The 25,955-nt window shown below is 40.2% G+C and overlaps 1 protein-coding gene across 5 annotated transcripts in view; it reads left to right on the top strand.

Annotated features, from left to right (window-relative positions):
- The window catches only part of ALPK1 (alpha kinase 1), a 133,904-nt gene extending 116,670 nt beyond the window's left edge, over positions 1-17,234 (top strand). For all 5 annotated transcript variants that reach the window (XM_040475837.1, XM_040475827.1, XM_040475808.1 and 2 more), the window contains 7 exons: positions 407-502; positions 3,044-3,148; positions 4,081-6,196; positions 8,557-8,710; positions 12,575-12,737; positions 13,959-14,145; positions 16,677-17,234. In XM_040475837.1, the coding sequence (XP_040331771.1) occupies positions 407-502; positions 3,044-3,148; positions 4,081-6,196; positions 8,557-8,710; positions 12,575-12,737; positions 13,959-14,145; positions 16,677-16,876 (3,021 nt within the window). In that variant the 3' untranslated portion in view covers positions 16,877-17,234. The remainder of the gene's footprint in view (positions 1-406; positions 503-3,043; positions 3,149-4,080; positions 6,197-8,556; positions 8,711-12,574; positions 12,738-13,958; positions 14,146-16,676) is intronic.
- The last annotated feature ends 8,721 nt before the right edge of the window (positions 17,235-25,955 follow it).

Here is a 25,955-nt window from a genome sequence, read left to right as displayed (position 1 = left end):
CCACCGCCTACAACCCTTTTCCCACACAGACAGAATGGGATGCGAGGACGCATGCTTGGGCCAATCCTTTAAGCCTCTAGCAGTATGAAGAAGTTAGTGTTGACAGTCCAGTAAAGCCCAACTAAGAAATAGCTGTGTTTACACTCAGGATCTGATGATCTTTCAAGCCTGTGGCATCCAGTTTAGAAGTATTTCCGCTGTCAGAATAACAAGAAGGAGGAGGAGGAGGGGAAAGAGGAGGAGGAGGGAGAGCAGCAGGAGGAGGGGGAAGAGAAGAGAAGCAGAAGCAGCAACAGCAGCAACAATATTTCATATGGAGGACTAGTCATGGCCTTCAGGCCTTGAGATGAGACCAGCAATGGACCTTGAATTCCTAATCTGTGTTCTGTTTGTATTTTTCTTACAGGGTATTTCCACATCACTAGGTATACTGGCAGACATCTTCGTTTCCATGAGCAAAAATGATTATGAGAAGTTTAAAAACAATCCACAAATTAACTTGGTAATTATCACTTGGTCCAGAATGGCATCACCTACAAAACTGCCAACGTTCTTGGTGCTTGGTTTATCAATCTCATTCTCTTTCCAGGAGTCAGGGAGCACAGTGTCTCCCCTCTTCAAGTAACATGAACAGTCCTGGGGACAATTTCTATGGTGTCCTATTTGGCTTGATTATCTTAGCACCTAGCACAGTACCACACATACAGAGGGTACTAAAAAAATTAAAAATGACAAGTAAAAGAATGAATAAATATCATCAAAGTGATAAATGCTTTGAACCCCACTGATTTCTTTCAGAAAGAAATCAGAAAAATAAACTGAGGTCCGGACAAATTAAGTGACCTCTAATTCAGATTATCACAGAATTCGGTTTCCACACTTGGCCCATCTCAGTGATAAAGTAAAGGGATAACAATTATAAAACTTTAATTGCCCTCTGTTCAAATCAGAGCATCTGTCACTTGTCTAGATTCTTATTCTTAATAATGAGGGTTACTGGGGCGCCTGGGTGGCTCAGTGGGTTAAGCGTCCAACTTCAGCTCAGGTTATGAATTCACAGTTTGTGGGTTTGAGCCCTGCGTTGGGCTCTGTGCTGATAGAGCAGAGCCTGGAGCTTGCTTCAGATTCTGTGTCTCCCTCTGTCTGCTTCTCCCCCCCACCCCACCCCCCCTAACACTCACACTCTCTCTCTCTCTCTCTCAAAAAGCAAACATTTAAAAAAATTTAAATAATGATTACTAATTTTTATACATTCCTTTATGATTCAAAAAGTATGTGAGTGTATGTGTGTGTGTGTGTATATATATATACATATATATATATACACACATGTATATATGTATATGAGCTCCACAAAACCCTATGAAGTAGGTAGAGCAAAATATATCATTCCGATTTTAGAGAAAAATAAACTGAGGTCCAGACAAATTAAGTGACCTCTATAGTTTGCACACTAGGTAGGAAGGAAACTAGGAGCAGAACTCAGGTCTCTGTCCAGTTTGGAGCATCAACATAGACATTGAGCTGCTCTCCTGCACTGCACTGATACTGAAATTATTTTTTTAAGTTTATTTATTTTGAGAGAGATACAGCACAAATGGGGGAGGGGCAGAGAGAGGGAGAGAGGGAGAATCCCAAGCAGGCTCCACGCTGGCACACAGAGCCCAATGCGGGGCTCGAACTCACAAATGGTGAGATCATGACTGGAGCTAAAATCAAGAGTCAGATGCCTAACAGACTGAGCCACCTGGCACCCCGATATTGAGATTTTTAATAGTATCACAAAGATTGGCATTTTTTGTTAAATACTAAAGTGACAATAGTAACCGTACTTAATAGTAATGAGTGTGGCATAAGAAGGCTTGCAGCTTGCTGCTAACAATCTGAGTTTTAACAAAATGTTGCTTGTGCTGTCAGACCAACACACGAGAAAAGGGTTATATCTCTAGTTCAGTGAAGTTGTCTCTGATGACTGTTTAAAATTGTAAACTGCCAGGGCACCTGGTTGGCTCAGTCGGTAGAGCATGTGACTCTTGAACTCAGGGTCATGAGTTCAAGCCCCACGTTAGATATAGAGCTTACCTTAAAAAAGAAAGGAAGGTGGGGCGCCTGGGTGGCGCAGTCGGTTAAGCGTCCGACTTCAGCCAGGTCACGATCTCGCGGTCCGTGAGTTCGAGCCCCGCGTCGGGCTCTGGGCTGATGGCTCAGAGCCTGGACCGTGTTTCTGATTCTGTGTCTTCCTCTCTCTCTGCCCCTCCCCCGTTCATGCTCTGTCTCTCTCTGTCCCAAAAAAATAAATAAACATTAAAAAAAATAAAATAAAATAAAAAAAAGAAAGGAAGGAAGGATGAACAGAAGGAAGGAAGGAAGAGGAAGAAAGGAAGAAAGAAAGAGAAAATTTTTAAAAAATTGCTAACTGCCTCCCCACCGTGGAGCTCCTTGACCTTTTCCTGCTTTATTTTTCTCTTGACTATTTGTCACCGTGTCAGATAATATGCATTTTACTCATTTTGCGTATTGACTGATCCCCTCCGCTCAATAGGAAGCAAGCTTATTTACCGCAGGCTCAACTGTCTGCTATCTCCTTCGTGTTTAGAACAGTGCCTGGCACGTGGAGGTTCTCAATGCATATTTCTAGGATGAATGAATGAATCTTAATTGCTGTGAAATCATACATTAAAAGGCCCTTTGCCAAGAACAGTGCAGAAATCATCAGCTAATTTGGCTGCAAAATGTGGGGGATTTCTGTGAACAAAGAGTTGCATGATCCTGCAGAGAAACTTGTGTGAATTATTTTGCACACGTTAGGCCCACTCTGGGGAGGGAGGGGGATGGACTGTGTATGGGTGTTGGGGGATAGGACACTCAATTCCCTAGGGTCCTTTGAGACGCTTAACTCTTTCTTGGCACTGTTCGGGTGTTGTTGTGGTAAAGGGCAGGGTGTCCCTCAGAATCCTGAAAGAAAAGTAAAGGAATTTCATAGCCTGACTTTTGCTAATGGATAAATAATTGTCAACACAACACTTGGCCTGTTTTCTCACAGGGTTTGCTGAAGGAGTTTGACCACCATTTGCTCTCAGCCGCAGAAGCCTGCAAACTGGCAGCTGCCTTCAGTCCCTATACACCCCTCTTCGTGCTCACGGCTGTGGTAAGCAGGGTGCAGCCCCACACTCTACCTCTCCCCAGTGATGGAAGCTACCAGTGAGAGGAAAAGGGCTAACCTAAAGTAGGCTTTGTGCACTTCATTAGAGAATTCTAATCAGACCTCATGTATGGAAAGGTTTTATCAGTCAGGGTAGTGACATCCTGGTGGAAGCTAAATTAATTCAGCCTGCGGGTCTGATGTTGTCTGCCTGAGGCCAATGGTTCCCAAGCACAGCAGAATCACACAAGGAGTCTTCTCACAATGCACATTCCTGATCCACCCTAGACCCACTAAATGCAAATGTCTGGGATTAGTACTCGGAAATCTTTTATTCTGAAATACTGCCCAGGTGCACAGAGGGGTTTGGAAGCCACTACTCTGTTGTTTTGATTATTGTTAAATAAATGATGTGTTTATATATAGCAGTCTTATTTCTCTTTTGCATAGAGAAACTTACTGTGTCCCTGTCCCATGTATAGACTGTTTGCTGAAACTAACAACAGCAGTAACAACAACAACAAGTTTATCATCTTTGATCAAAAAGTATCAGACCTGGGCTGGCTCAGTCAGAAGAGTATGTGACTCTCGATCTCAGAGTCATGAGTTCGAACCCCACTTTGGGTGCAGAGATTACTAAAAAAATAAATAAACTTTTTTTAAAAAGTATCAGGCCTATACTAAGATGGTAGTTAAAACTAATCTCTTACACCTTCATGCCAGCCAATCACATCCATCCCAGTCCCTTTCCCTGATTCACCAAAGAGACTTTAGGTCCTTGACTCAATATGTGATTGTGTATTTTTCTTAGAATATCTGTGCCACGTGTTTATTTTCCTATAATATTTCTAATCACTGTCCTCCAGGAATGAAGTGTTTCCTGATTCACTTCCAGTTTCTATTTCAGTGTCTGATTCTGTGCTTGGTATTTTCCTCAGAATATCCGTGGCACGTGCTTGTTGTCCTATACTAGCTCTAATGACTGTCCTGTGGAAATGAAAAATTCATATCTGTGTGAAGCCAAAGAGGCCTTTGAAATTGGCCTCCTCACCAAGAGATATGATGAACGAGTTAGTGGAAAACAAGAGCTTCACAGTCTTCTCAAAGCTGCTTTTGGCCTCACCACTGTGCACCAAAGACTGTATGGGGAGACAGAGGTGGTCCGTACAGCAAGTCAGCTCTGTCATGAAGCTATGGGAAAGCTGTACAGTTTCAGTACTTCCTCTGAAAGTCAGGAGAGAGAAACTCTCTCTCAGGAGATCATGTCAGTTATCACCCAGGTAAAGGATCATTTACAAATTCAAAGCTTCTCAAACTTAGATGACAAGTCTTATGTTCCAGAGAGTTTCAAGCACGGGTTGGATAAACCCATCTTGCATGGGCAAGTAGATTTCCAAAAAATCCTTGAAACCTATTCACAGCACCACACTTCAGTGTGCGAAGTTTTTGAGGGCTCTTGTGGGAACAACAAAGATAAACAGAAAGATACGAAAACGGGAGTCTGTATCACTACTCTAGAAACAGAGACAAAAAACATAGATACTGTGTGTACCACTGAAGACAAACCACATTTTCAAAAAAGCACCGTAATATCTTCCTCCCACAAGGCTAAGAATGGTCAGGAGAAACTCAGGAGGATAGCAAGGAAAAACTGGACCCATTCTGATGCCTTTCGAGTCTCCTTGGATCAAGATGGGGGAACTGAGTTTGAGTCATCAGATCACAGCCATGGTGAAGGAGCTGTTTTGAACAAGTCTCTGAGTGACAGCCAGTGCTCCAGTTCTTGGAGCGAATTATCGGTGGTTAGCTCTTCTACCAGCTGGGAGGAAGTGAATTATGTGGACGATAGGTCAACCAGAAAAGAGCCTTGCAAAGAAGTGCACCTTGTGGATACTGAGTGTTCCGCTGCCCCGTCTGAAGACATCAATGAGGAAACCAGACCTGTACATCCACTATCTTCAGAGCTTCACGGTCTCTCTCTCCAAGTGTCCAAGGATGACAGTTTAGAGTCTTTGCAAAGTCAACGACACAGCCACGTGCCCTTGAAAACCTCCCATCCTCATAACACAACAGGCATGTTCTCAGCGTCTGGGGCGGGGCTGTTAGAAGGAGTTCCAGAAGATGTGCAGAAAGCCAGAAATAGGGGATCCAGAAATACTTCTGCTCATTCCAGACCCTCGTTTGGTTCTGCTTCTTTGTCCTCTTTTGATGCTGGTTGGCCCAAGAACACAGCCACATACCCTTTGGTCCAAGAAGAAGAAACCTTTGAACTAATTGATGAATTTCCAGAAATCAACTATGATGCCGAAGAAAGGCATGGAGAGGAAATCAAAAGAGGCACAGGCCTTACATTTCAAGAAAGTTCCGCCTGGGTTGACCCGGAAGGAGAAACAGCAGAAAAAGAAGAGGATATGCCCTTAGACTCTGACATAGTCATGGAGGATTCCCTGGGCCAACGTTCCAGGACAGCACGTAGCTTTTCCACTCTTCATTGGCCTGTTCAAAATCCTGACTCAGGAAAGAGCAGTGGCTCAGTCAAAGAGCAGGGCATCGACCCTGATGCCTCCACAGTGGATGAGGAGGGCCAATGGCTCGACAGCACAGATGTTCACCCCACAAGCAGACGTGGCTCTTACAGCCTATGTGCTCTGAGACAGTCGCGTGGTCAATGGCCTGAAACCCCCAACTCCTCTGTAAGCAGTAACATTGCCTCCTCTGATTTTAGCAAGGACTGCACTACCACGGAGGAGGGAAACAAACTAGGAAACATGCTAAACTGCAGCCAGAACTCCACCTCGTCCTCGGCAGAGTGGTTGAAATCACCAGCATTTTCCAGCGGTTCTTCTGAGGGGGAAAACCCGCAGTCCTTTCTGAATTCCAGTGGAAGTTCTTTTGTTTCATTGCCGGGAATGACAAGGCAAGAGATCCTAGAGGCTCGAACCCTGCTCCCTGATGACTTTGAAAAACTTTTGGCAGGGGTGAGACATGATTGGCTCCTACAGAGACTGGAGAATACAGGAGTTTTTAAGCCCAATCAACTGCACCAAGCATACAGTAAGTACAACCTTTCTAGTAGGTACAGCCTCAGGAAGTATCTATGATTCTGATCGAATAGCTCTGGGGTTTGGATCCAGGCATGAGTATTTTTTAAGAGCCCTCCAGTGGCTTTGTATAAAGCCAATGTCAATAACCTTTGCTTCAGGGTATTCCCGTGTTTTGCCTGCTGCCTTGAATTCAGACTAAAAAGACAGTTCAGGTTGTTACAAAAAAGGGCAAAACGTTCCACTATAATAGGGTTTCCCTATTTTCTATTCCCTATTTAGGGACTCTGAAGGTGCAGAATCACATTCCTTAGAGTTACGTAACTGCTTTATTGTCATGTGCCAGTTTACAGGTGAAAAGCCATATGTACATGATCTCATACCCATTAGGGAAACATTATCATCCCCGGTGTACAGATAAGAAAAAGAGAGGAAGCCCAAAGTTGGAAAAACAAAACAAGCTGTACATTTCCTCCTTTCTTCTTCCCTCAATTCACTTAGCCTTCCTATGTATGTGTGCAAGAGGCCCACCTTCTGTTTCCAACGCCAGCTTCTCTGATTGAGTTGCCCAGCCCTCGTCACTATCTTCCCCAGCCTCCAGTCATCTCCCTCCCCAACCCCAGACCCCTGAGTTTATCTTATTTTAAGTACTTTTTCTCCTGAGTCTTCTGTTCATTCATCCATTAACATGACCTGGATGCAGAAGGTCCTTGTTCACTTTATCTTAACTTGGATCCCAAAATGTTGCATTTCTTCCTTAGGGCTCATGTCTTTCCCCCTCAAAGAAATGCTTTCTTGCTAGCACTGTTCCTCCTTTCCTTCTGGTGGAGACAGTTTTTACTTTTCCTTCCTATCTTTTCCTTTTTCAATTGAGTAGCATCTTCGTACAGTAGCTCTTTTTCTCAAGTAATTCCTGGACTTTCCCAGCTTAAACAAAACAACTCAGAGAAAATTAAGGTGCACTTTAATATGTAACCATGATTTCTGGAGTTTCCAGGAATCTCTGAGGTATAATTGTTTCATTTATTTCTATCTATGTGGTCTGGCACACGTAGTAGCCTCCATTATCTGGGCCCCCCAGATAATTAGAAGATGCAAACATGTATCACTGTTCCAATATGAACTCTGGCATTTTACTGTTTAAAAAGCCCTTTATTTTTCACTGCTTTCTCATATATGTGTGTGTGTTTGTGTGTGTATATATATATATGTACATATATATGTATATGTATATATATGTATGTGTATATATGTGTATGTGTATATGTATGTGTACATATGTATACATATGTATATGTATGCGTATGTATACATATATATGTGTATGTGTATATATATGTATATGTATATATATGTATATATGTGTGTATATATGTGTATCTCATATATGTGTGTGTGTATATATATATGTGTATATATATATATATACACACACACACACATACATATATATATATATATTTGTTGTTGTTGTTTGTTTTTTTTAGAGAAGGAGCAGGGGAGAGAGAGAAAGAATCCCAAGTAGGCTCCACACTGCCAATGAAGAGACTGGAACAGGGCTCAGTCCCATGAACCATATAAGATCATGACCTGAGCCAAAATCAAGAGTGGGACGCTCAATCAAATGAGCCACCCAGGTGCCCCTCCACTGCTTTCATACAGAAATTCTAGCCTTAATCCCTCTCCATCACAAGAGAAAGGTTTTGTGAATCTTCATTATATTTGCAAAGCTTTACTTTTTTATTGTACTTCACTAACTTTTTCGTAGTATTCATAGAGAAGGCTAAAATTTGAGAAAATGTCTAAAGAAGCTAATGATTTCAGACAAGCTGGATTAGGATCTGTGTCACTTCAAATTTATTCATGAATTGTAACATCCCTTTGAAAATAACATCCAGGGGCACTTGGGTGGCTCAGCTGGTTAAGCGTCTGACTTCCACTCACATTATGATCTGGTTCATGAGTTCAAGCCCCACGTCAGGCTCTGTGCTGACAGGTTGGAGCCTGGAGACTGCTTCAATTCTCTGTCTCCTTCTCTGCCCCCCACCCTTGTGTGTGTGTAGTCTCTCTCTCTCTTTCTCTCTCTCAAAATAAAATAAACGGGTAGCTCAGTCAGTTAAGTGTCCGAATTCAGCTCAGGTCATGATCTCACGGTTCATGGGTTCAATCCCCATGTCGGGCTTTGTGCTGACAGCTCAGAACCTGGAGTCTACTTCGGGTTCTGTGTCTCCCTCTCTCTCTATGCCCCTCCCCTGCTCATGCTCTGTTTCTGTCTCTCAAAAATAAAAATAAACATAAAAAAATAAAAATTAAAAAATTAAACTAAACTTTAAAATACAATTAACATCCATTTTTTTCTTACCTTTTTTCCAGATGCTCTTTTATTAAAATATTCTAAAAAATCAGAATTATGGACAGCCCAGGAAACTGTTGTGTATTTGGGGAACTACCTGAATGTGAAGAAGAAAGGCAGACAAAGAAACGCTTTCTGGGTTCATCATCTTCATCAAGAAGAAACTCTGGGGAGGTATTTCTTTAAAACATCTATACCACTAATGTAAAATGGGCTAATTATGCCTTTCTCTTAATCATTTATGAAATTTTGAAAGAGCTGAAAAATTTGGCCAAAATACATATTTCAGATGTCTACTCCTTCCTCCAACTCATTAATTAATTAATAGCAGTTACCACACATTGACCACCATTATGTCAGCCATTTTACATAGATATACATGATGTCAAACCTATCAGGGAAACATTATTATCCCCATCGTACAGATAAGAAAATGGAGTTTCTGACCATGTGGCAGGACAGAGAGCCTTAAGCGCTCCCACTAAAAAATGCTGACAAAAAAAATCTAGTTAAACTACAAAAGCTCCACTTATAAGTAATAAATGAGCCTGCAAAAAAGGTAGTAAAATCCTTTGAGCCTACAGATATGAAGCATATCCAGGGATATAAATGTATACCGAGCCCCTAGGACACTCTGTACAAGTTTTGAGAGGGGTAGGATGAGACGGCAGCTAGTAATAAAAATTACACATGGAAGGGAGTGAGTTTAGCTACCATCCATCCATATAGAGCAAGGATTCAGGAATGGCTATGTCCTCAAGGAAAAAGTTTTCTTAAAAAAATACTAACTCCATTGAGGTAAACACCTGGAAAATTTTTAATTTGGCCTTAGTTCTTGACAACAACTTTAAGCAAAAACTTACTTGAAAAATTAGTAACCATGTTACTATTTTTCCCCGTGGAGTCTGAGGCCTACTTTTACATCATCTGTGTATTGGAAAAGACCTATCAGCCAAGAATTTTAAGGTGAACCCTGCTCTTTATCCAAATCCAAATAATTTAAGAAGTAAGTAGGAAGAGAGGAAGTAAGAGAGAGAGAAATTGGGTGATTCTTAAAAAGTGGAAGTACATTTCTTGAAAAGGTTGTTGATGATAATAATAGTAGAAACAATAAATATATTTACCAAGCATATACTTGCCAAGCCTCATTTTAAGTCACTTTTATACTAATCTAATCAATCATCACAAAACCCTATGAGGTTAATATTATTATCCCCATTTTACAGATGAGGGAACTGAGGTGCAGAGATGTTAAGAAACTTGCATGGGTTATGGGTTGAATGACTTTTTAACAGCTGTGTGCCCTCAGCCTCAGATTCATACGTTGAAGCCCTAACCCGTTGTACTCAGACTAGGATCTTACTGAAACAGAGTCATTGCAGATTATTTAGTTAAGATGAGGTCGTACTGGAGTAGAGTGGGCCCTTCGTCCACTATGATGGGTATCCTTATAAAAAAGAAATTTATTTTTTTAATGTTCATTTATTTTTGAGAAAGAGAGAATGTGCATGTACCTGCACACACGAGGGGCAGAGAGAGAGGGGGACAGAGGGGACCCAGGCACCGCTCTAAAAAGGAAATTTAAAGAGAGACATGCACGTGGGGGTGCCTGGATGGCTCAGTCAGGTAAGCATTCAACTTCGGCTCAGGTCATGATTTTGCGGTTGGTGAGTTGGAGCCCCACGTCGGGCTCTGTGCTGACAGCTCAGGGCCTGGACCCTGCTTCCGATTCTGTGTCTCTCTCTTTCTTTGCCCCTTCCTACTCACACTCTGTCTCTCTATCTCTCAAAAATAAATAAACCTTAAAAAACAAGAGAGAGATATGCACACAAGGAGAATGCATATGAAATTGTAGTTATTGTTGCCATAAGGCAGGAACCACCAGAAGCCAGGAGGGAGGACTGGAAAACATTTTTCCCTAGTGCCTTCAGAGGGAACATGACCCTGCTGATAGCTTGATCTTGGACTTCTAGGCTCCAGAACTGTGAGAGAAACTATTTCTGTTGTATAAGGCACCCAATCTATGGCACTTGGTTGCAGCAGCCCTAAGAAGCTAATACACCAGGATGCATCATAGGAGGATCTGAGATGGGAAATAAAAGAGAATAAGAAACATGGAAGATGGAGTGAGAGGGCACAATATATGTCTGATCAGAAAAAGATAACAAAGCAAATATCTATTTGAATAGATAATATCTGATGATTTTCCAGAATTGCCAAAACCCATTAATCTTCAAATACAGGAATCACAATGAATCCTAAGCAGGATAGAAAAGGAATGAGGGAAGAAACTAGAAGAGAGGAGGGGAGGAAGGAAGGGAGGGAGGAAGGGAGACAATCATAAGTCCACTTCTAGCCACATTGTAGTCAAACTTCAGAACACCAAGGACAAAGAAACAATCTTAAAAAGCAGTCAAAGAAAAAAGAGTTTACTAAATCTTTACTGAAGAAAAATGACCCCAGCAAAATGGCATAAGATGCCAGAAAGAATGGGTCTACATTCCCAGATTGATGATCCTGTGCCTAGCACTGGAGGTCCTCTGACAGAATGCTTGGGAAATGATCCTGTACCAAGGTTTGCTCAAAGTTCCAAACGGGTTCAAAGTTCTTGCAGCCCAGAGGTCCGTCCATAGCAGAAATGCTCACAGCACTGACGGAATACCTCTATTAGGACAGCTGGTCCCCTGCAGCCTGCTTTCTGATGCCATGTGGGTTCCTCCTCTGCAGCCACCCCTGTCAGGTTTCTTTTCGGATCCCCAGGAGGCTGAATGGCCAAAACTGCAGCCAACGTGGATTTCATGATCTTATTGGACTCAGAAACTTCTGGAGAGAGTTTTCTCTAGTTGAGGCCTGTAACTCTAACAGTTCCCTTTGATTTTTGGAGGTCGCTCTGGACGCATGTGAATTACTCATGAATTCACACCAACGTATAGCAAATATAAACCACAGTAAAGTGTGATAGTTACTTCTTGCTCCTTTCAACACTTAATCATTTACTGCCTCATTTATTTTGTCTCCAAGTATGCCTAAGTCCTTGAAATATACATATTTCATACTTTCTTTGAAACACTCAGGTCTGGCTAGCACAATGCTATACACGTAATAGGTGATGATGCAAACAAATATTTGTAGAGATGAAGGACTCGCAAGGGGAAGGGGTAGAGGAAGGCTTCAGATTGTTTACTTAGCCTGCTTAAGACCACGCTGCAGGTAGTAAAAGATCTGGTTGCAGAGTCTGCACTTTCTGGTGCCCATCCTGGCTCCCTTGGCTTACCAAGGAAGCCTGGCAGGCTGATTCGTTAAGGGGAGATTTCCTCTATAATCAGTATTATCCTGGATCAGTGTATCAGACAGGGTTCTTCAGAAAAACAGAGCCAAGAAGATGCAAACATATATAGACGAGAGTTATTGTCAGAAATTGGCTTGCATGATTATAGAGGCAGGAAAATCTCAAAATGTGTAGTTGGCAAGGTAGAGACCCAGGACAATGAATGGTGTAGTTGCCAAGGCCAACAGGCGGAAGACCCAGGAAGAGCCGATGTTTCCCTTCAAGTCCAAAGGCAGGAAAGACCCATGTCCAGCTCCAAGGCAGTTTGGCAAGAGGAATGTCTATCTTGGGAGAAGGTCAGTCCTTTGCTATTTGGTCCTTCAGCTGATTGGATTGGGCCTATCCACGTTAGGGGAAGCAATCTGCTTTACTCAGTCCGTTGATTCAAATGTGAAATTCATCCCCAAACAACCTCACAAAAACACCCATAATAACGGTTGATCAAATATCTGGGCACCTTATGCCCAAGTGAAGGTGGCACATAGAATTAACCATCGCAGTCACCTAGCATGAATTATGTTCTGTTGTTCAGGAGGCTCTCACAAGATTATTTGAGTCATAGGAGAATTCAAGATAATATTGACTGTCTAAGGTAGAGAAAGAGTAACATCTTTCAAGCAGTTTTGTGTATCTTCTTTGGTCTTTGCTCTCTTACTCTATGGTAGGATCACTTTTGCATTTCTTTTTGTATTTTTTTCCTCTGGTCATAGGTATGTTGGGAAAGAATATAAGGAGCAGAAGGGGCTCTGGCACCACTTCACTGATGTGGAACGGCAAATGACCGCACAGCACTACGTGACAGAATTTAACAAGAGGCTTTATGAACAAAAGATCCCAACACAGATATTCTATATCCCGTCCACAGTATTACTGGTGAGATTAAAGGGAGTAAGGGTTTGCTTAAACAGGCCTATAAATATATGTCAGGTGAGATTTCTGGTAAAATCCAGTAAACTCAGTTACCAGACTCCTTCATCTACTTCGTCTGCTTTATCCACTTAGACATGTCAGAACTAAGACCCTCTCTACCCTGAATATACAATTTGGATCTTGGCTCTCCCAAATCACTCTGTTAATTCTGGTATCTGGTCTGCATACATGGTCAAGTTGGCATTTGTAGTATCCTTTCTTTGTGTACTGTCTGTACTTTCAACGAGAGAAGAAGGACCCTGAAGATCATATGTAGTACAAATTATTCCCTCAGCACGATGCATTCATTCCCTGTTTCACATCTGTTGGACCCCACCCCTTGGTGACCAAGTGATTACTAAGTCATAGCTTAAACACCTTTAGTAAGGAAAGATAATTATTACCTTTTCACTTTCAAATAATTCTAGTTGTTAGAAAGCTCTTAGATTTAGCCCAAATCTGTCTTCCTCTGAATTCTACCTGTGAATTACAGCTCTACCTTCTGGGGCCATCGAGACCAATGTGTTTTCACTAAGATATGTCTTTAAATATAGACAGGCAACAATCCGCCTCCACTGACTTTTCTCTTATTTGGATCAAGAATATTCTGCCTCCCCAACTATATCGAATCCTTAGCTCATTCACACCTAAAGGATTTTGTTTTACTTTGGCCAGAGACATTTTTAGACCCATATTCTATTACCACTAATAATAACTATCATCCATTTTTCACTTTCTTTACGTCAAGCACTATGCCAGACATTTAACACATTAACCCTTGAAACAACTCTGCAAAATAGATGATACACACAAACGCTTAGCTGACATTCCAGTCCCGCGTCCCAGAACATGATCTATCCACATATCCAAACGGGCTAACTCCCTAGGGTAGGTCCCATCATGGCCTTATTTTTATGTGAGCATTTTAAAGAATAAAAATAATTTTAGGTTCTCTTATATATCACATAATGTGTTAACCACCCTACATGCATTTTTCTCATATAATGCTTTTAACACTCCTATAGGGGCTATTCTTATAATACCTGATTTACAAGCGGGCAAACCAAAATCTATAACAAAGCTCCTAAGTGGCAAAGCCTGGGTTCAAAGTGAGGTCTACTGGACCCCAGAGCCTGCAGCCTTCCTAGCCATTGTGGTATATTGTCTCCCATTTCTATTTTTCAGATTTTGGAAGGCAAGACAATAAAGGGATGTATAAGTGTGGAACCTTATATCCTGGGAGAATTTGTAAAATTATCAAATAATGCGAAAGTGGTTAAAACAGAATACAAAGCTACAGAATATGGCTTGGCATACGGCCATTTTTCCTACGAGTTTTCTAATCATAGAGATGTTGTGGTCGATTTACAAGGTATGTGAAATTGGGGATTATTTTTTTACTTTTAGTGTTATTCATATGTAAATATGAGATCTTGTAACTAGCTCTTCCAGTCATTATTTAATAGATTGTTCAGTGCCTAGACTACTATGTGTAATTAAATTAATCGATTTTATGGGGTGCCTAGGTGGCTCAGTCAGTTGAGCATCTGACTTTTTTTTCTTAGTTTTTTTTTTTTATTTTATTATTTTATTTTTTTTAAATTTACATCCAAATTAATTAGCATATAGTGCAACAATGATTTCAGGAGTAGGTTCCTTAGTGCCCCTTACCCATTTAGCCCATCTCCCCTCCCACAACCCCTCCAGTAACCCTCAGTTTGTTCTCCATATTTATGAGTCTCCTCTGTCTTGTCCCCCTCCATGTTTTTATATTCTTTTTGTTTCCCTTCCCTTATGTTCATCTGTGTTGTCTCTTAAAGTCCTCATATGAGTGAAGTCATATGATTTTTGCCTTTCTCTGATTGACTAATTTCACTTAGCATAATACCCTCCAGTTCCATCCACATAGTTGCAAATGGCAAGATTTCATTCTTTTTGATTGCCAAGTAATATTCCAATGTGTATGTGTGTGTCAGGGGGTGGTGGTGTGTGTATATACACACACACATACCACATCTTCTTTATCCATTCATCCATCCATGGATATTTGGGCTCATTCCATACTTTGGCTATTGTTGATAGTGCTGCTATAAACATGGGGGTGCATGTGTCCCTTCAAAACAGCACACCTGTATCCTGTGGATAAAGAGCATCTGACTCTTGATTTCAGCTCAGGTCGGGATCTCATGGTTCGTGAGTTCAAGCCCTATATCGGACTCTGTGCTGATCTTGCAGAGCCTGCTTGGAATTCTCTCCCTCTCTTTCTCTCTCTGTCCCTTCCCCACTTGTTCTCTCTCTCTCTCTCTCTCTCTCTCTCTCTCTCTCTAAAGAAATAAACTTAAAAATAAATAAATAAATTTAATAAATTGATTTTACTATATGTAGCAAGTGCTGTCTGAAAAAAAAATGTGTAAAGGTTCTACAAGTGTCTAGAGTAATACATAATCAGTGAGAAGATTTGCCTCACATTCTGTTGAGCTTAATTCTAGAGCAAATCCACAACAGCTTTTTAAAATTTCACTTAAGTGTATTTGAGTGGTGTAGGTTTTTTAATATTGCATGTTTTAATATGTGAAAATCTTTCCACTCTTTCATTTCTTCAGCCCTTTACCCTTATTACAAGTGTGATATTGGGTTTCATAAATGGTGATCATTATGGAACAGAAAGTTGTGTGTACAAAAATCTGACTTTTTAAAAATTTTCTGCATTTATATTTTAATTTTGTTTCAGTTCATCTAGTATTTTATTTATCAGAACTATTATACTGATATAAGAGCCAATACTCTTCACTTCATTTAAATGATAAATGAGGTTTATTATAATTATTTTTAATAATGATTCTATGACCATTCCCCAAGATTTTGTCTACTCCCCTTCTGTAGCATTTATCATCACTCTCTGCCATATTGTATATTTTACGTACTTATATTGCTTCTTAATCTGTCCCACTTCACCAGAATATTAGCTCAATGAGTGTAGGGATATTTTTTATTGGTTTTTTTTTTTTTTTGAGAGAGAGAAAGAGAGTGCATGTGCATGAGTGGGGAAGGAAGAGAGAGAGAGAATCTTAAAATTTTTTTAATGTTTATTTATTTTTGAGAGAGAGACAGAGCATGAGCGGGGGAGGGGCAGAGAGAGAGGGAGACACAGAATCCAAAGCAGGCTCCAGGCTCCGAGCTGTCAGCACAGAGCTCTATGTGGGGCTTGAATTCATGAGCAGGGAGATCATGACCTGAGCTGAAGTCTGACCCTTAACCTACCGACCTACCGACCAACGACCAACCGACACACCCAGGGGCCCTGAGAGACAGAATCTTAAGGAGGCTCCACACTCAGTGCAAAGCCTGACTCAGGGCTCCATCACACAACCCTGGGATCATGACCTGAGCCAAAATCAAGAGTCAGCCACTCACCAAACTGAGCCACCCAGGCACCCCAAGTGTAGGAATTTTTGACTCACTCATTCATTGCTAAATCCCCAGTACTCAAAACAGTGTCTTGTACAGCATGTATACTCAATAAGTATTTGTTAAATGAACAGATGAATATATGAATTAATGAGTTAGGCACTAAATAAACTTATGCATCATGAAATAAATATTCAATATATTGTGATCTTAGTAATTAAACTAAGTGCATTTTACTGCTCTCTAATTCCTTGAAAATTGGTGATCTAGGTATGTCATAGCTGACAAATTTAATTACTCAGCATTTAGTTTCCCTTTTTAAACCAATTATTGGAGTATGCAATACCAAATCCCTTAGCAGAAATTTATTAAAAGTAAACCATTATGACCAGGTTTTTAAAATCTCTCTTTAAGCATATACATTTTATTTCTCTGAAACACATTACTGACATTTGTAGAGGATTTAATTCTCATACATATTTATTTCTCTTTTAGGTTGGGTGACTAGTAATGGAAAAGGGCTTATCTATCTGACAGATCCCCAGATTCACTCTCTTGATCAGAACGATGTCACTACCAATTTTGGAAAGAAGGGAATTTTTTACTTCTTTAATCACCAGCATTTGAAATGTAATGAAATATGCCATCGTCTTTCTTTGACAAGACCTTCAGCTGAGAAACCAAATAAGTCATAGACTATCTGGTGTGGTAATGGGATGGGCTTGGTGCCATTCACGGGAGCTGGGTCTTTCTCTTCCCCCAGGCACACACAGTATAGTGAAGCCTGGTCCCCTCAGACTTAGGCAGGGCTGTGGGACTATTTCTGGCCAATGACTTGTGAGAGGAATTAGTGCCTATCCATTTCAGACCCATATTTAATTGCCAGTGTGACTTGCTATGGAGTTACTTCTGCCACAATTACCAAGAATATGTCAGGAGACAGCTGCTTATCGGCATAAGTACTACAATGAAGGCAACACGGGAAAGGCCCCCAAGTGACCCATCATGGACACAAAACAGATGAGAAATAAACTTTTGTGTTTAAGCCATTGAGATTTTGGAGTTTTTTGTCACTATCAATGCTGATACCATGAGTGTTTTTCTTATTGCAATATTTAGGAGTTCTCTGTACATATTAAAGAATTCAGGACATTGTGATAGAAGTTACAGTTTTTTTTCTCTTTGTCATCTGACATTTGACTTCATATGAAACTTTTTCTTCCATGCAGAATTTGTTTAATACAGTTGAATTCATTAATCTTTTATTTTATGCCTCCTAGGTTGCATGTCATATGTAGATCCTCCTGACCATGGGTTTATTTTAATCCCACTATATATATATATATATATACACACACACACACACTTATATTTATATTTATATATATACTTATATATACTTATACCCTTATATATATATACACTTATAAATATACTTATATATATATTTATATGTACTTATATTTATATATATATTTATATTTATATATATATATATATATTTTTTTTTTTTTGAGAGAGAGAGAGCACATGAGAGTAGGGGAGAAGGGCAGAGAGAGAGAATCCCAAGCAGGCTCTGCTAAGCCAGATGCAGGGCTCAATCTCACAACCCTGAGATCATGACCTAAGTCAAAATCAAGAGTCAGAGGCTCAACCAAGTGAGCCACCCAGGGCCCTCCCCCACCATATTTTCTTCTAGTGCATTTACATTTGTGAAAGGTGTGAATGAAGAATAGTGCATTTTAACAGCCACAACAGTCCACTCCTTACAGCACACAGATCTGCTTCTTCACACAGGTGTTGGGGGGGGGGGGGCAGCTCATCCAGGATCTTGCTAAAAAATACTTAGAAAATGGATATTGGTGAGATGTTCCTTTCCTGAAGTTAGGCTTTAGGGCTGCAACTAGTTTTCACCCTTTCCCTCCTCCACAATTCATTCTAAATTTCCCTCATTCTTTAGTATTACTTCTGCAAGTCTTAGTGTTTACCTGGTGATGTGACTCAGACTTACATATGTGAAGTTTCTGGATGCTTGATAGAGCTTTCTCAGGGGTTACTGCACACATCTGTTCACAACTGTGTCAGGGCAAGTGAGAACAATTCAGATCTGCTGCTGTGGGGAGTGTGGTTGACTGGGAATCCAGCTTCCACTCCACTGGGTCCACTGCTGAGTTCATGGTGAAGTCACGCTCCCCATTGTGCTCTCAGCCACTGACTCAGCAAGGCCAGGACACTTTAAACAGGTAACTGCACATGAAGTCTTCCCACTGGCCTGATCAAAAACTTCTTAACACTGCTGTCCTCTAAGACTCTTCCCGCCGAACCCTCCTTTGTCTGCCTTCTCCTTTCACAGATGTCAGACCTGTGTACTCTTGTTCCCACTGCTGAGCCTTTACAGTCATTTCTCCCAATAAATATCATATATGTCTAATCCCTTTTTGGCATCTGCTTCCTAAACAACCCAAACCAACACAAGTTTATTAAAGAAATGGGAAAAACCTCATCCTATTCATGAATAAAGAGGGAGGGGTGCCTGGGTGGCTCAGTCGGTTAAGTGTCCAACTTCAGCTCAGGTCATGATCTCGTGCTACAGTGCTACATGAGTTCAAGCCCTGCGTCGGGCTCTGTGCTGACAGCTCAGAGCCTGGAGCCTGTTTTGGATCCTGTGTGTGTGTGTGTGTGTGTGTGTGTGTCTGCCCCTCCCCCCACCTCTCTCTCTCTCAAAAAGAAATAAACATTAAAATTTTTTTTAAAAATAAAGAGGGAAAATCATAGTCTCAAAAGATGCAAAAAAAGGTTATTTATTGAAAATCAACTCATGGTAAAAATCTCTTTGCAAACTAAGCACAAAGGAAAGCTTTCTGGATCTGGTAAAGGGTTTTTTTTTTTTAACTTTTTTTTAAGTTTAATTATTTATTTTTAGAGAGAGAATGCACACTAGCAGAGGAGGGGCAGAGAGAGAGGGAGAGAGAGAATCCCAAGCAGGCAGAGTCTGACTCAGGGCTCAATCCCACCAACCATTAGATCATGATCTGAGCCAAAACTAAGAGCCATCTAAGCTCCCCTAATTTTGTTTTAAAAAACAGCAATATCATGGGGGTGCCTGGGTGGCTCAGTCTGTTGAGCATCTGACTCTTGATTTCAGCACAGGTCATGATCCTGTAGTCATAGAATCAAGCCCCGCAGTAGACTCTGAACTGAGCATGGAGCCTGCTTAAGATTCTTGCTCTGGGGCGCCTGGGTGGCGCAGTCGGTTAAGCGTCCGACTTCAGCCAGGTCACGATCTCGCGGTCCGTGAGTTCGAGCCCCGCGTCGGGCTCTGGGCTGATGGCTCAGAGCCTGGAGCCTGTTTCCGATTCTGTGTCTCCCTCTCTCTCTGCCCCTCGCCCGTTCATGCTCTGTCTCTCTCTGTCCCAAAAATAAATAAACGTTGGAAAAAAAAAAATTAAAAAAAAAAAAAAAGATTCTTGCTCTTTCTATCCCTCTGCCCATCCCCCATGCACGGTCTCTCTCTCTCTCTCTCTCTCTCTCTCTAAAAAAAAAGAAAAAAAAAAAAAAACAAAAGGAAATCACCATACACCCCTTAATGAAATAATAGACCTGGGAAAAAATCACTGATAGATCACTGATAGAAGAACTTTACAATGGAGGAATCAGGCTGATGTTACTTACACCTCAATCAACTGTATCACTAAAAGTGGGACAATAAATCAATGATATAATAACACTTTGGGGACAATTAGGGATTTTTAATGTTTACTGAGTGTTAGATAAAATTAGTGAAGTGGTATCTTAAAACAATACTAAAGCCAAAAACAAAAAAAAAAAGTGAAGGTGGAAGTGAAAAAAGCTTGGTTCTTTTTTGGTAATGTTGAAGCAGGGATACAGGTACATGAGTATTCATTATATTAGCCTTTCTCATTTTGCATATATTTTTTAAATGTCATTGTTTTTCATTGGAAGGTGATAAAAAGGAAGAAATACCAAGGATAAACCAAAGAATGGGTTGGTAGAGATGATGAAAACTGTGATTTGTCAAACAAGCTAATCAAGAAAAAATATAAGAAAGAGTGTTCAACAGTGTGAAGTCCTGCAGAAAAATCAAGAAGAAATAGAATATGTATTGAGTGAGGGCCTGAGGATAACGAAGAGATTGGTGACAGCTAAAACAAGCCATTGATTGACAGAATGACCATCTGGATATTGTAGAACAGAGATCAGCCAACTATGGCCCCTTAGGTCAAATCCTGCCACCATTCCAAGTTTTATTGGAACAGAGCTACACTCATTCAGTTACATATTATCTGTGGCTGAATTTGTGTTACAATGGCAGAGCTGAGGAGTTGCGTCAAAGACTGTGTGTCCTACAAAGTCAAAAATATTTATTACCTGGGCCTTTACAGGAAAGGTTTGTTAACCCTTGTTGTAGAAGAAGAGATCAGGAATAAAGATCCGGTTTTTACATTTACAAAGAAAATGTGAGTATCTCTACCAACACAAAAGAAAAACAGGTAACGTAAATAGATGAAGAAATTGGAAATTTGAGGTGATAAGGAAGGAAGTTGATGAAAAGCACGTATCAGAGCACCCTTTCCTTTTTGAAGTCAACAGTCTAGGCTATCTGTTGAATGAGATGAGGCTAGCAACATGAGGGATTTGAGTGGAGGGAAGGTTATGAAATAATGCATATTTCCATATCAAAAAGAGCAGAAATAGGGGTTCCTGGGGGACTCAGTCAGCTAAGTGTCAGACTCTTAGTTTTGGCTCAGGTCATGATTTCAAGGTTCACGGGATGAAGTCCCCTGTCAGGCTCTATTCTGACACTGCAGAATCTGCTTGGGATTCTCTCTCTCTCTCTCTCTCTCTCTCTCTCTCTCTCTCTCCCTCTGCCCCTCCTCTGTGCTTGTGCCTTTTCTTTCTCTCAAAATAAATAAACTTTTTCTTTTAAGTACAAATTGTACTACTGAGGGGAATTTGCAGAAAATTACATTTTAAGAATCTCTTTAAATTGTTATATATTTACACCAACACCAATATATCCAACATCTGGCTTAAGAAATTAAATGTAATACTAATGTTGAAGCCTCCAGTAGACCTTTCCCTAATCTACACCTCCTCTTCTGCCCAGAGGCAATCACTACCTAGAAAGTGTTGGTTATCATTCCCTTTAATGTTGTTACACATTTACTTTTATTAAATGTTGTTATACATATATGTTCATATAAAAGAATAATAAAGGGACTTTTTAAAATATTTTTAAGGTTTGTATAAATACAATAAAGACCAGAAGGGTTTAAAAAGAGCCAGATTGACTTTAGAGAAAATGAAAAATACAGCCATTGATATTTATGATTTAATAGAAAGGTTAAACAACAAACTAGGCATAATTCAAGAAAGAATTATTGAAATGCAAGGTAAATGTGAAGAAACTAGCCAACATGCAGAAGAAAGATAAAGGGTTGGAAAAAGCAAAAGAAAGAACATAAGATTTAGAGGAAACATGGAGAAGGTCTACCATCTGGTACTCAACTATATCTGCTCACCTCAAGTTTACTAGCCAATAATTTAATTCATAGTACTCTTCTTATCTATAAGCAGTATTTGACACAATTGATCACGTCCTTCTTATTTTTTTTTAAGTTTATTTATTTTGAGAGAGAGAGAGCATGTGTGAGTGAGTGGGGGAAGGGCAGAGAGAGAGAGAGAGAGAGAGAGAGAAAGAATCCTAAGCAGGCTCCATGCTGTCAATGAGAAGCTCAAGGTGGGGCTTGATCTCACAAACCATGAGATCATGACCTGAGCTGAAATCAACAGTCAATTGCTTAACTGACTGAGCCACAGAGGTGCCCCTATATTGCATTCTTCAGTCTAGCTCTTCTCGAATACAGTTCTTTCTCTATCTCTATGACCAGTACTTTAACTGAGGTCTGCATGATCTCAGACTCCGGTGTTGCCCCACATTGTCCTCCGAGATACTGGTGGTATCTCTTAAATACAAATCTTCCTATGTCATTAACTTGCTTTAACTCCTACTATGAAATGCAAATAAGGGGAAAAAGAGAAAGGATGTGAACAGAGGATTCACAAAAAGGAAATACTACTTTCACTTATCAAATTGCAAATATGTTAAAAGTTCATACTCCATTCTGGAAAGGTTGGAAGAAACTCTGACAACGGGAATATGGATTACAGCAGCCTTTAGGGAAAGGAATTTGACAACATATGTTGTCCATTCTTGGACCCACTAGTACCTCCATGAATCTCTAATGAGGAAAGAACAGAAATGTGAACAAATACAAATGTGTCTATCATATCTTTACTCATGATAGTAAAAAATGAAATAATTTAAAAGTTAAAGAGTAGGGGAATAGTATTATATATTATAATGCATCCACATGGCTAAATGTTTCTCATCCATTGAAATTTTTATGTTTTCAAAAATATTTAATTGCATATAAACTTTAAAGTAAAAACTAGCAATCTATAAAGCAAAATTTATAGTATTGCTCCCAATATCAGTATGTATGTATATGTACATAGAAAAATATACAAATGTATGGGTTGGTTATTGTAGTTTTCCCTGGCTAGTGAATTTCTGGCAGTGGACTTATATTTTCTTCTCTGTCATCTATATTTTCCATAATTTTTGGATTAAGCAGGTACTACTTAAACCAAAAAATGTATTTAATATGAAATTCGAATGGTTCTCTTTTTTAGTAGAAAGTCCACATCATCAGATGAGGATATAGGGCTTTCTCTTTTAGCCCAACACTCCTCCTAGTCTTGTAGTCTTCTACTCTGTAGAAACACTGAACTGTTAATGGTTTCAGTCCAAAGGCACCCTGCCTCTGCCCACCCCACTACAGTCTTTTTTGTCACTTGGTGACTGTTTTCATGCTTATGCCTACAAGGACAGTCACCCCTATGTCTTCACATCTTTGAAGACTCACCTCAACCAACACTTCTTTCAAAAACTCCCCCTTGAGAGGTGCCTGGGTGGCTCAGTCAGTTACAGGTCCAACTTTTGATTTCAGCTCAGGTCATGATCTCAGGGTTTATGGGATGGAGCCCCACATCAGGCTCTGCACTGACAGGGCAGAACCTGCTTGAGACTCTCTCTTTCCCTCTCTCTCTGCCCCTCCCCCACTCGTGCTGGCACATGCACTCTCGTTCTCTCTCTGAAAATAAATAAGTAAACTCAAAAAAAATCCTCCTTGATGTCCTTTATTCCCATTCTGTTTTTCCCTACAACCTAAGTACCCCTCCTTTGATCTACCACAATAATTGTGCAACTATCACTGCACAGTTATCATGGAAGCTAATATACACTTATGTCATATTATCTACACTGTAGCTGAATTATAATTATCGGCTATATTATTCCTCTATTGCTGCATGGCAAATTAACCCAAAACTCAGAGGCTTTGAATGACAAAGGATTATTATATACAGAAGATTATAAAAGGCTATTCTCTTGAAGTTTCCACAGATCAGAAATTGGGGAGTGGCTTTGCTGGATAGTGCTGACTCAGAGTCTCCCTAAGGTTGCCATCACAATATCAGCTGGGACTTCAGTCATCTGAAGGCTTGACTGGGACCAAAAGATCTACTTCCAAGCTCTCTCATGTGACTGTGGTCAGGAGGCCTCTTCCTTGCTGGCTGTTGGTCAGAGGCCTCGGTTCCTCATCACCTGGGCCAGTCCATATCACAACATGGCAGCTGGCTTCAATCAGAGTGAAAAATCCAAAGGAGAGAGAGACAGAAGTCACAAGTCTTTTATAATGTAGTCTCAGAAGTGACACGCCATCACTTCTATATTCTATTAGTCACACAGACCAACTGTGATACCATGTGGGAGAGACCAAAAGCACATGAATACCAGGAGGCAGGGATCAGGGGTCATTAGAGGCTGGCTTGGAGGATATACTATCTGACCAGCCTAAACGGAGCCCTGTGCCCCGTTGTACCACAGCACTTGCCTATGTTAGCGTCTGCTTAATAGTTGGTGCTTAGACAGTTCATTTTTGTTTAAATAATTGAATGAATAAGTAAATTAAATGAATAAGCAAATGCTAATTCTATGCATTTTATATACCCAATAACTGCTTATTAGCTAACAACTTCTTGCTACATAAGGCAAGAGGCAATAAGGATTTATGTCCTAATTACAGAAGAATGTCTGAGCTCTCCAGACTTCAGGAAACCATTCTACAACGAGGTAGGATGAGGACAGATAAGCGGATGCACAAGGATGGAAAATTGGAAGGAAAGAAAGACAAACAGAATTTCCTCAGTTGTACTTCTAATTTATAAAGAAATTTATGTTTAAACTTTTCTAATTTCTTCCCCCACTCCTATTCTTTAATGCTTATTGCCCACAGCAAAACGGATACTGGGATATTTTCAAGTCAATTCTAGAAAACTTCCATTATCATGTTGCTAAATCTGAATAAATAATTACCTTTCAGTTTAATCTTTTGTGTGTAGCATCAAATGACAATATATAAAATGATAAGTTTCAGGAGCTGTGTTCAACTTCAGGAGATGTAATTTTTGTCCCTTCAGACATCAGAAATATCAGGCTTTTGTTACTGTCTTTTAGCACTGCTATTGTCTGGAGAAGATGTTTGTTCTGTATGGTTTGCTTATACAGATGTCCTCTGCCTGAACGGTTCAGTGGAAACTAGGTGTAAAGTGTAAGAAGCAAGAGTGAGAGAAAAAAAAAATAAATCTCTTTATTATGGTGCATAAACCTTCAGTGTGAGGGAGCTTCGCAGCTGCACAAGGAGAAAAATGCATTCAAAACCATAATGCCAGTGTGAATAATCCTTTCTCGAATGCTGCTTGCAGACTGCTCCAGCTTTGTCAGGTGAACTTGAACCGGCCCATCAGATTTGCCCCCATTCCCATTGCACACTCTGTCTATCACCCCAGGGCATTCACCATCTTGACTGTTGTTTAAAGAGAACAAGCAATCCATCATTGAACCAGGGAGTCACTTTCTCATAGAAAAGTAAAATCAGCATGTGACACTACTCAGCCCTAGTGTTTTGCAGATTAAAATGATACATGGCGACTCACGTGTTACTAGGAAGATTAAGTCGGTTATCTTGTTCCGCTGCTCAGACAAAAGAATTCGCCTCAAGCAATAAGTGGGAGCTTTACGGAGGCTGAAAAGTTGGACCCAACTATACGATGGTAAAACAGAATTTAACAAGAAGACAGAAAAAGAATGTTATTTACATCTCCACACCTTCCCTGCACATGATGGTACAAAGAAGAATCCGTCCCGAAAGGGGGAGCTGTTAAATCTTTGTAGAAGCCTTTGCAGTTTGAGATGCCAATTTTATGACCAGAGAGCACACACAATTTATTGTCTGACTGCCTCCGCAATTGATTTAAATATAGTGAAATAAATGAGCAGCCGCTGGCCCTGAGGCAGTTTGCTTCATAAGAGAAGGTTGCAGCTACAGAATCAAGTTATTAACACTGTTATTCCATTGTGTGACCCACACAGTAATAAAATTTTAGATGAATCTCATACAGAAATGAGCTCACAATGGACTGCCTTCATTTACCAAGCCCAGGCAGATATTTACCATATAACAGAAATAGTAGTTTTGAAATAATTGAATGCGTAACTGTTAGATTTGTTTTTAAAAAGTGATTTTCAAAAGGGAGAAGACAAAGATAAGTATCAAAGGTTTATTTAATTTTAGATTAAATAAGTGTATTAATAAAAATTAATGTATGAAGAGTCCATTTCTTTCTAAT

Source organism: Herpailurus yagouaroundi, unplaced genomic scaffold (assembly GCF_014898765.1).
Source record: "Herpailurus yagouaroundi ecotype Mexico unplaced genomic scaffold, PumYag 28, whole genome shotgun sequence".
NCBI classification, from domain to species: Eukaryota; Metazoa; Chordata; class Mammalia; order Carnivora; family Felidae; genus Herpailurus; species Herpailurus yagouaroundi.
This window is presented reverse-complemented; position numbering and strand designations above follow the sequence as displayed.